Source organism: Plodia interpunctella, chromosome 17 (assembly GCF_027563975.2).
Source record: "Plodia interpunctella isolate USDA-ARS_2022_Savannah chromosome 17, ilPloInte3.2, whole genome shotgun sequence".
Classification (NCBI taxonomy): Eukaryota; Metazoa; Arthropoda; class Insecta; order Lepidoptera; family Pyralidae; genus Plodia; species Plodia interpunctella.
In genome coordinates, this window is record NC_071310.1 from 7,992,337 (window position 1) to 8,003,368 (window position 11,032).

The following is an 11,032-nucleotide window of genomic DNA, read 5'->3' on the forward strand; positions in this document are numbered from 1 at the left end:
GGTCCTAGGACGGATGAGTGCGACCGCCATTAAACGAAAATGTTACAATAATGTTGTTTAAGAGCTCTTTCGCGCGTTTATTGGGCAATAACGACCTATAAAGAAAAATGGTAGTTCCTTGTCCCACTTTCAGAAAACAAATTGAGGTGTCCGCGTGATCCACACGGGTTACGTTAGTCTAGCCAAACCTTTAATTACTGAATTGCCCTGAAATATCCTACTCCATACATACTATATTGTAAAATATCAAGTGCAAAACATTTTGCTATCATTTTTGAGAGGTTTAAATATTTTACGAGTGTTGATGCTTTGATTTGGGGTACCTACCGTTTGTAAAATATTTTACGAAAATAAAGACAAAAAAATTCGTCCGACCCTTTATCTATGGTCCTATCTCCTTCTCGATCTGATAAACGATGATGGTTGGACACGTGAATTAATTCGTGATAATGGCAAATATAATGTATTTGATAGGAAAACGTAAACTGTATGCGCGTGTTATTAAAGATCCCGACAGTAAACTCAAAAATATTCTGCTTCCAATAACTATTACACTTAGCCACAGTCGTTTAGTTATAAGTAAATCTGGAAATAAATACATACCTTCGTTTCTGTATACATATAGCTTCGGAGCCATAACATTGCGCATGGTCTAACTCTTCGTCGCTATTGGTCAGTTCTTGTTTTAGTTGATCAAGTTTACCTGCGCCATTTCAACAATCTTCTAGCGCAACACACCATAACTGCCATGATATTTTTTTTTTGTTGATTTATGTATGAACGTAACGAACATGCACTTGATTACAAATGTAAGAAACTAGTGAAAACTAGTATCAGAGATTAAAAATACTGATATAATAGATAGACGAGCAAGAGGCGTTTGTTAGAAACCGTATTTAAAATCAACTTGTAACTAAAATTAAATTTGAGCAATGAATTTTATTCATAACTTGTCTAATAATACAACATGCCATACTCGACATCGTAATCGAGATAATCTCGCACGGGCCTACTGACCCCGCTTCTTCTCCTCACATTGACGTGGACGTAAGGCTGTAGTTCAGGATACGCCTCCACCAGCATCCTCGCTGATTGTCTATTCAGCGTCCCGTTCACCACTATATCTCTGAACGTCGCGTTATTAACGAAATTCTGATTCATCATACTGATCTCGTGGAGCCGAACCTTTAGAGCATCATCTATCTTTACCATCTCATGTTCATGTATATCCTGGACTGCTTTACGATCATGCCTATATTGGGCCTTCAGCATTTCAATGAACTTCTTCAGTTGCTTCGTCTTTCTCTTTCGCTGTTGCGAGGCATTTCTATCCTGTTTGTTTATTATCCTCCTTATTTCTTTCTGGATTTTCCTGATAAGCCGTTTTATTTGTCTTTTGCGCTTTTTCCTTGCAGCTTGGCGTTTGCGTTTGTCCCTTTTTTTAGTTTTCTTATTATCCTCTGCGGATCCTTTTTTCCCTCCAGCCTTTTTCTCATCACTATCGGTCCTCAGGGCGGAATCCTCGAAAGATAAATCGAATCCTTGATACATATCGTAGACAGTGAGTTGCAGAGCACAGCAAACGAACTGGGTTCGACCGCAGTTGAAGTCGCCGCGGTATATCCGGTATTCGGAGTCACATTCCATGGGCAGCATACAGGTGCCCCATGGCATGTCGTGCTGGCCCGGATCGCCACAAGGGACTCCCCATGGTCCTGGAATATTACATTTTATCAGACGAATACGAAAGATTGTTTTGCGAAAGTGTTCGACGTCTTTGCTGAAAGCAGCTGTTTGTGTAATAATTAGATTATTACCCAAAAGTGACAATCGATTTAGCTCCCAACGGTCTATATAACGCGTTGGCTCCAACCTCCACACCATTCGATAGTCCGACACAGAGGCATTCGAAATTCGACTATAAGATTCAAGTAATAAATGACCTTATTGCTTGATTCTTACTGTTGACTGTACAGAAGCTACTAAGAATAAAGTTGGTTGGTTGATCCAGTTAGGTATACGCATTGTTCTAGGTAACCAGGTAATCAACGGTTTCTCATGGAAGCAAAACTCTTGGATATATAGAAAAGGACACTTAAAACTTACTGGCTGCAGCCATATTCACAGTATCGCCCGGTTGGAAGTCAGTGTTGTTGATAGCCTCGAATTTTTTAATGATCCAATGCTCCCTCCACTCATCCTTCCAGTCCCTGAGCTCCAAGCTGGAGCTCGAACTCGCCGGAGCGGATTCGTCTTTTTTCCCATGTTCTTTTTTATGGTCTGATGACTTCCGAGCTGTGACAAATTTATTGCTGATTAACTGTATCAGAAACTCCTGTTACCTTCCCATATTGCATACATAATAATATCTATTTATTCAGAGTAATGACATGACACCCTTATTCTTATTATTTTTAGCCAATAAATAATGTGATTCGAAGCGACTAAGCAATATTAATCTTTGAGAATTAAGAGAAAACAACAGTACTACCCATTAATATATTACTACTAGTATTACCAACAGTATAGCCAAAGAGGGTTCACGTCACGGAAGTCGAGCCATAGCTGAATATATACAATTTTAAGGTACATTTTTAATAAACCCCGGTCTTTGAGGCATTACAACCAATAACGTTTCCATGAACACGATAAAATGAGAGAAATATATTGTCAAGTAATAGGCAAACACCGATAAAACTTTTAAAAACTCTACAGAAAATTAAGCAATACCGTCAAAGAAATTAAACATGAAATCTGCGATATGTGTACAAGTCTTACCATTTAGGAAATTCAATACTGGATCTAACCGGAAATGTGCTTTTTCATCTTCGCTGATTTGACCAGATTTTCGTATTTTGACCTCGCTGCCGATCCTGTTCATTAGTTTCTGCTTCGGAGTCGGTAATTCATCTCTTCTAAACAATGAAAGAATGTTGGCTTTCAAATTGTTATATAATGATTTCTGGGCCGTGGATAATGTAATATACGCTAGGAAAAAAAATATATAAAACTTCATGTTGTTCTACATTTCAAAAACGCAAAATCCGTTGTTGTACTTTTTGACATTAGCAAGGTAGGTAATATTTATGGCAACGAATTCGAAATTTGGAATTGCAACATAAAATTTTATTGAATACGTAAAATATAAATAACATGCAAATACAGCCACTTGTGATATAGAAAAAAAATATGAATGTGAAACACTTTTGAGTGTTGAATTTGTTCAGTCGTTCCTCCAAGCATTTAAACTCTGAGGTGTGGTATGAGCTCCGTTCCGTCCCATGGTATTCCCTAGAAAGTACAACGTGGAGTTCTTTGAAAAATGTCGGGAAAAGATTTATTCATGGCCTGCGCATGAGCCACCCCTGGCAGCATTGTCCACGTAATAAAACAGTCATTTGAAATTTCCAAATATTCCAGTTCTTGGAACCTTCCAGTTTTAATGTGTTCAAGTTTTGTAAGCCTTGTATCTCGATATTTTCCTTCCTTTCTGCACGCGTTACGTCTTCCTAACCTCACTTTCCGGCTAGTAAATTTTGCAGCGATATTACTATTATTTTGTATTTATTCACTCAAGTTATATGTGCCTGCGCCCATAACCTGATGTAAATTAAATAAAAAATAATGTTTAAATTTTTTTTTCTTTATTTCTGAAGAAAAATTCAATTCTCCGATGTACTACAATCTACCGAGAAGAATGAACTAACTAAAACGGAAACGGATACTGTGGAAACGGATACACTACTAACACATCATACAATGTAATAAAAATATAATATTTTGAAGCATTAAAATATTACCTACGAAAGGACACTGTATAAATATATAATTCTTTAAGCATTTCTTCTCAGCAGTGGTATTTCCGAAATGCCAGAATTTTGTTGCTTTGAGACATTACAAGAAGTGTAGTTTCGATTTCCGAAATGATTGACTTAAACGTGGTAAGCCACGTGAGTAAAAATATAGCGAGGACGTTCAACGAAAATACGTCATGATAAATGACTAATCAATCATACGTGCTACGTACACATCATAATCTTGTAGACTGTTCAATATTGAGAATTGCATTTGTTGATCTCTCTATCAGATGAGCGATTTCTACCTTTTCTCCTCCGATTCACACCATTAACATGCACAACCACCATAGGTTTTCCAGGACAAGATCATTTTCGTTTTAAAATAAATGGTCAAGAATGTGTTGGAAATGATGTTTGTTTTTTTTGCGTTATAAAGATACTGTTACTATATTGCATACGATAACACAAAGACACAAGATACAGAAAAAAGCACTAGCAACGGCGGTCTTATCAATTGAGAAATAAATCACAGTTATATATTATAACATCGTTAAAATCCGTCCTTGAACATAGTGATTCCTAAAAACTTTTGAAATAAATTACTCGTATAGAAAATGATAGACAGATCCCCGTATCAATTAGGTAAAAATCTTAGATCAATTTTTGTTTTGTACTTTTTACTACTATTTGCTTTCTACTTTTTTTAACACATACATACAAAACAATAGAAAAAAAATCCTGTACATTTAATAAATTTACATAAAAATAAAATTAGACGATAGAGTAATAGCAACAGAGTAAGAATTTAAAAAAAAAATCTGTCTGTCTGTATGTCTGTCTGTTTGTACACGCTAATCTTCGGAACTACTGGACGGATTTGAATGAAACTTTTTTCTTATATAGCTATTAAGCCTGGGCAATCTATAGGGTATAAATGATCTTGAAAACTGGAACACCTGATGGAGAACAGCGATGGTACAGCTAAGCTATAGAAAATATAGAAATGACGACTTAACAAAAATTGTTCAGTCTGATGAGCATTTTCTGTTAAGGTATAAAAATCGAAGATCTGGAACACCTGAAGAAGAGTCATAATAGTTCAGCTAAACTATAGAAAGTATACTTTTTCAGTCTGATTAACATCTCCGGTATGTATAGGTATCGTTACATTTGTCTGTACAATTAAATTTCTCTAATAATTTTGACTCCTTACCAAAAATTTTTCGACCACGCGAAATAAGTCGCAGGCATCAGCTAGTAGTAGTATAAAAGTATTCCCCTGGGTGTCGTACAAGACGACTAGAACACATAGAATGCTCTGGTTTCCCATCAGCTGCCAAGAGCTGATAGACAACAATAGCGTTCCCAAGAGGGTTGACAATAGACTTGTTGAATTCACAGCCGAATCTAATTGTTTTTAAGTTTATTTAGACGCCTGCAATACCAGGAGCGTCACACCCGCGTTGACGACCCGGAATGAATCTTTTCGTGTCCATGATGAACTTCATATTATTGTAGTCTCTAATGAAGCAGTGGTAGTGTAATGGTAAGATGCCCGCCTGTGGATCGATAGGTCTCAGGTTCATATCTTACTCGTGCCATATGAGTTTATATACCAATATGACTCATATATAGTAGTTTTCATAGACCACCATGGTTGTCAGTTTAGTTCCCCAGTGTGTACGCGACTATCTGCCACTAGATCGCGGTAAGTAGTCGTAAAAGTCATGTCAGATGCCTTTAGACGACTTGAATAAAATATGACACCAGTGTTAGCAATAATACACTCGATATGACGATGATGAGTCTCTAATGAAATGCATGGAGCTCATACCACAACACGACACAAATTCCTCAGAGTATTTTAATTTATCCTGCACTAATATATGTATATATTTTTTACAATGTATTATATAAATCCTGAGTGCATAACGATAAAAATATTTTTATTGTTAAAAGAGAATAAAACAAATCCATTGTTTTCCTTGGTGTTCAAAGAAATGTAGTGCAGTATGAAGTTGTTTTTATATATTTTCTTCACGCATATGTTCATAGCCCCGTCCCGGTCCTATAAAGGTGTGCAATATAGCATTTTTGAGGAAAAGCAAGATGAGGAACGAAGACATCCATTAAAACCTATAACCAGGAAGCCATTGCTGAAGGCTGGCGGGGCATTTAACATAATACGATCATATGGAGTAGCGACCGAAGATAAAGGACGTTCTCGGCTGGATCCAGTATTGAATTTCGTGAATGGTAAACCAAAGATATTCAATTGTAACCTTATTTCTCAGTTTTCGGCGTTCGCTTTCCTATTCGTAAATGTACTGACACCAGACTTTGTCGTTCTAATGTTAATAAATGTATAGCTTAAGCTTAGCCGCGACTTTGCCCGCGTGATTTTCTCTGCGAAGCAGAACAGACATGATTTTCATACAAACTTCAGTCCCCATTATCAGTAATTTGAGAAATGATTTTCGAAAAAATTAGTTACCTAAGTAAATGTTGGTTTCATCAAAATTCGTCCAGCCGTTTAACCGTTAATGTGGAACAGACAGACAGACAGGCTTTCGCATTTATAATATTAGTAATGATTGTATAGGCCAAAAAAATAACATTTTACGATGCTGTACCTCAATTGGCAAAAAACAGAACCGTATTTTGTCTATCTGTCAGACTGTCAATACGTTAGCTAAGTATTTAACGTGGAGTTGATTCGACAATGAAGCCACGATGGGGCCTTAGGTATGTATTCTTTAAAGTCATTATATAAAATTATACATTTAAAGTCATAAGACGACCTCTTTGGCGCAGTGGTAAAGTGCTTGCCTCTGAACCGAGAGGTCCCGGGTTCGATTCCCGATCGAGTCATGGAAAATGAACTTTTTCTGATTGGCCTGGGTCTTGGATGTTTATTTATAATATAGTATCGTTGAGTTAGTATTCCATAACACAAGTCTAGAACTTACTTTGGGGCTAGCTTAATCTGTGTGATTTGTCCTAATATATTTATTTATTATTATATATAAATTTGTCACAGCTCGAAAGTCATCAGATAAAAAAGAAAAGGGGAAAAAAGACGAATCCGCTCCGGCGAGTTCGAGCTCCAGCTTGGAGCTCAGGGACTGGAAGGATGAGTGGAGGGAGCATTGGATCGTTAAAAAATTCGAGGCCATCAACAACACTGACTTCCAACCGGGCGATACTGTGAATATGGCTGCAGCCAGTAAGTATTATATAATTATGCCAAGGAGTTTCGCTCCTGTAAGAAACCCATGATTACCTGATCAAATAGGACAATGTTAGGTTATGATTAGATATGCGTCTGATAAGTTATAATAATATTTCAGGACCTTGGGGAGTCCCTTGTGGCGATCCGGGCCAGCACGACATGCCATGGGGCACCTGTATGCTGCCCATGGAATGTGACTCCGAATACCGGATATACCGCGGTGACTTCAATTGCGGTCGAACCCAGTTCGTTTGCTGTGCTCTGCAACTCACGGTCTACGATATGTATCAAGGATTCGATTTATCTTTCGAGGATTCCGCCCTGAGGACCGATAGTGATGAGAAAAAGGCTGGTGGGAAAAAAGGATCCGCAGAGGATAATAAGAAAACTAAAAAAAGGGACAAACGCAAACGCCAAGCTGCAAGGAAAAAGCGCAAAAGAGAAATAAAACGGCTTATCAGGAAAATCCAGAAAGAAATAAGGAGGATAATAAACAAACAGGATAGAAATGCCTCGCAACAGCGAAAGAGAAAGACGAAGCAGCTGAAGAAGTTCATTGAAATGCTGAAGGCCCAATATAGGCATGATCGTAAAGCAGTCCAGGATATTCATGAACATGAGATGGTAAAGATAGATGATGCTCTAAAGGTTCGGCTCCACGAGATCAGTATGATGAATCAGAATTTCGTTAATAACGCGACGTTCAGAGATATAGTGGTGAACGGGACGCTGAATAGACAATCAGCGAGGATGCTGGTGGAGGCGTATCCTGAACTACAGCCTTACGTCCATGTCAACGTGAGGAGAAGAAGCGGGGTCAGTAGGCCCGTGCGAGATTATCTCGATTACGATGTCGAGTATGGCATGTTGTATTATTAATATGACAGAAGGTAATTTCAATCAAATTTCATATAATATATACCTAAGAAGATATATTATTCATATAATATATACTTAAGAAATATATACCTTGTTTTATGAGGAAATATACCGAATTTATTTAATTTCATTTTCGTACCTAATTAATATCATAAAGAGTGAATATTGTGATCGAAATATATCTAACTTTCATGGGGATTTTATTTTTCTGAATCCGGTGATTCAGAAATGCCCAGAACGTCAGCCTTGAATGAAAGCCGGAAACATGCCATTTCATGCCATTCCATGTTCCCGGCTTGCATTCAAGGCTGGGACGTCTCCGAAACGGCCCCGTGACAACGTAAAAATAAACCTTTTTTTTTTTTAAGATTCTGCTGCGATTCCAACCAGCCTTATGTCAACCCTCTTTGGAAATGCTATTGTTGTCTATCAGTTCTTGGCAACTGATGGGAAACAAGAGCATTATGTGTTCCTTAGTCGCCTGGTAAGACATCCACGGGAGGATATATAAACCTTTATCGCGTCAAACGACATAGATAGTAAAAATTCTTGAAAGCCATACTCATCGTACGTAATCTAAAAAATATTATAGAAATTGTCACTCAGAAAAGCAAATAAATGTAGGTAGGCGTTCGAAATTGAAATGTTTGAATTTCCCTTGATCATGCCCGCTCTGTGCGTGTGAATCGAGGAAAATCACTTCTGCAAATACACATACGATAAGATTCTTGGAATATATTTATGAGATTTATTGCAAATCAAATATCGGATTAGTTTGAAAGGTCTCTTCCCGACCCATATCAAAGGTCAATTTACTAGTAAATACTTAATAAAATACCTGTGGATGTGGATACGATACCCGTGGTACCTAAGTATATTGACCACTCTATGTCCTCCCGTGGATGTGTACAAAGTGTCTAAGGGATAAAGTGTTGACAGCTGACCACAAGCTGTTAAAGTAGCAACAGCATTCCCAAAGAGAGTTCACGTCAGACAGCGAACTCCAGTATCTCAAGCACGAACTTCTATTGACTTCTATCGAAAAAAACATTCGTATCGTATCGTATGGAAACTTGAACAGGCGCCTCTGTTATGCATTATTTGAACTGATTTTCTGCAGTTGAATCTTCAAAATGTATCTTTTTTAAGCTGACTCCAAACGTCAGTGCATCCCAGCCGTGAATTTAATATAAGGAACACGCTTAAAGGACGTAAATGGTAAATATTATGAAGACTTATAATTGCAAGGAACTGACATGAGGTCTCTGTAATAAAAGTGAATGAAGCCACGGGTAAAAACTAGTCCCAACTAATATTATAAATGCAGTACACGGGTAGAAAATAACCTGAATTAGCACATATATACTTTTTAGGTACTTTTTATCACAGAATTCCCACAGGAGCAAAGCCCCAAAACGCAGCTAGTTTAAAATAAAATAATAAAAATCTTAAAGTAAATAATTTATTCTTGATTAATAACTTCAACAACAGCCTCTGATTTTTCTACCCATAAGCTATGATCTTTATCCTTACAAGCTGGGAATGTCCTTCTTGTGCCACAAGCTTTGCAGGTCCACTCCATAATCTTCGACTTTTTCTTGCTTTTCATTTTCAGTTTGGCTGTGCTGTTCAGAATTAGTATACAACGGCATTTCTTACACAATTGTCTTTTGATATCTGGATGTCTGAAAGACATATGTCAAAGATATAAAAAAAGATGAAAAGAAGAAAAAAAGCAAAGTCTACTGGCTTAATCTTGATATATTTTGTATTACCTTTTAAAAAATAAACATGAGAAAAAACCGGAGCCCTATATACTTATGTCTTTAGTCTGTACCTCACTCTCATCTATTGCTCCTTCCTAACAGCAGATCTTGCATTTACTGTATTCTGGTTTGAAGGGTAAGGGGCAGTGTAATTACAGAACACTGTGGCAAAAGATTGTAAGCAAAAAGTATGCAACATGCATGCGACTGGTGTTGTAGGCATTGATAAGCTATGGTGACCACTTAACATGAGGATGGTAGTATAAAAAATTGCATTAATTTATTTACAATATTTACTATATGAGTAAATGTATATTAGTTAGGGTTATTTTTCATTATACTTAGATTATGGTTTTATCACAATATACTTGAATCTTTGTGCAGGTTAAATAATTACAAAAAATATAAATACCTTACACGTATTTATTTTAAAAAATAAATACTTAATTTATACTTACATTTTAAGGACACTCTTTTTGGCCACATTAACTATAAGGTTACCATAATAGGAAGACAGTGCTGGATTTTTTTCTGATATATATTTACTTGCCTGAAACATCAATTAAATCAAAACAAATAAGAATATTTATGTTGATCTAAGAATTTATGAAAAGGAACAACATATTTACAAAACAAAATATTTTCTTACTTGATACAAGAAATTGATACGTTGAAATGCATCATTTCCTTGTACTTTCTTCATTCTTTTGAAAGCACATTTGAATTTCCAGTTTAGAATAAAAAGAAATGTTAAAAAATGAAAATATTTGAAATGTAAACTTAACCTCACATCTTTCTCAAAGATTCAGTCAGGACGGACATTGACATATTATGACTAACTTTTTTTTTCTTTTCTTCATAAAAACTTTTTGTTTCTGACATTGGGAATCAAATGTTTGAACTAAGTTCACTACAATTACTAGACTAAATGCTTAGAGCCAGTAATCCCAAGAAATGTCTGTCTTTTGTAGTTTAACCTGTCTTTTATATACTGCGAGGTATATAAAAAAGGAGACTATTCGTCTATAATAATAGTTATATAATGAATCGTTATTATATGTACATAGGTACAAATACATATAACGAATAGTTATGAATCGTTTATGTACATATATACATATATAATGAATAGTCACCGGACATATATTTTATTTCGTTCTTACAAGAAAGTCTTCTTCTTTCTTATTTGGGTACGGTCTTTAATTTTCTTTGTTTTTATTTTTAAACAACCAAACCAGAGTAAATACGAGATGTAACGGGACAACACTAACATCTTTTGTCCCTTACCTACTTCCGTTTGCCGGTTTTACAACGTCCCAAAAGGTACAGAAATCCAATGTAATGTAATAGTAGGATCT

General features: G+C 36.3%; 3 protein-coding genes across 3 annotated transcripts; 1 reads left to right on the forward strand and 2 right to left on the reverse strand.

Moving 5' to 3' along the window:
- Positions 1-907: 907 nt before the first annotated feature.
- Positions 908-3,136, reverse strand: LOC128677256 (uncharacterized). Its single transcript, XM_053757963.2, has 3 exons — positions 2,779-3,136; positions 2,107-2,295; positions 908-1,715 (listed from the first exon to the last, which is right to left on the reverse strand). Exons 1-3 carry the CDS (start codon positions 3,014-3,016, stop codon positions 955-957), a joined length of 1,188 nt encoding a protein of 395 aa, XP_053613938.1. The 5' UTR covers positions 3,017-3,136; the 3' UTR covers positions 908-954.
- A 2,614-nt stretch (positions 3,137-5,750) lies between these two features.
- Positions 5,751-8,038, forward strand: LOC128677265 (uncharacterized). Its single transcript, XM_053757978.2, has 3 exons — positions 5,751-6,053; positions 6,838-7,023; positions 7,148-8,038. Exons 1-3 carry the CDS (start codon positions 5,810-5,812, stop codon positions 7,906-7,908), a joined length of 1,191 nt encoding a protein of 396 aa, XP_053613953.1. The 5' UTR covers positions 5,751-5,809; the 3' UTR covers positions 7,909-8,038.
- A 1,316-nt stretch (positions 8,039-9,354) lies between these two features.
- On the reverse strand, positions 9,355-10,505 carry Rpp21 (Ribonuclease P/MRP subunit p21). The gene is made up of 3 exons (XM_053757555.2): positions 10,324-10,505; positions 10,133-10,224; positions 9,355-9,593 (listed from the first exon to the last, which is right to left on the reverse strand). Exons 1-3 carry the CDS (start codon positions 10,375-10,377, stop codon positions 9,371-9,373), a joined length of 369 nt encoding a protein of 122 aa, XP_053613530.1. The 5' UTR covers positions 10,378-10,505; the 3' UTR covers positions 9,355-9,370.
- Between the last annotated feature and the right edge of the window lie 527 nt (positions 10,506-11,032).

Bases quoted from the DNA above. Each gene is read 5' to 3' on its own strand.
- LOC128677256 (XM_053757963.2), bottom strand. From the start codon at position 3,016: ATGAAGTTTTATATATTTTTTTTCCTAGCGTATATTACATTATCCACG. The intron at 2,296-2,778 runs GTAAGACTTGTA...AATTTGTCACAG, and splicing joins AGTATTGAATTTCCTAAATG to CTCGGAAGTCATCAGACCAT. The intron at 1,716-2,106 runs GTAAGTTTTAAG...GTAATATTCCAG, and splicing joins TGTGAATATGGCTGCAGCCA to GACCATGGGGAGTCCCTTGT.
- LOC128677265 (XM_053757978.2), top strand. From the start codon at position 5,810: ATGAAGTTGTTTTTATATATTTTCTTCACGCATATGTTCATAGCCCCG. The intron at 6,054-6,837 runs GTAAACCAAAGA...AATTTGTCACAG, and splicing joins AGTATTGAATTTCGTGAATG to CTCGAAAGTCATCAGATAAA. The intron at 7,024-7,147 runs GTAAGTATTATA...ATAATATTTCAG, and splicing joins TGTGAATATGGCTGCAGCCA to GACCTTGGGGAGTCCCTTGT.
- Rpp21 (XM_053757555.2), bottom strand. From the start codon at position 10,377: ATGAAGAAAGTACAAGGAAATGATGCATTTCAACGTATCAATTTCTTG. The intron at 10,225-10,323 runs GTAAGAAAATAT...TTGATGTTTCAG, and splicing joins GTATCAATTTCTTGTATCAA to GCAAGTAAATATATATCAGA. The intron at 9,594-10,132 runs GTAAGTATAAAT...TATGTCTTTCAG, and splicing joins AAAAAGAGTGTCCTTAAAAT to ACATCCAGATATCAAAAGAC.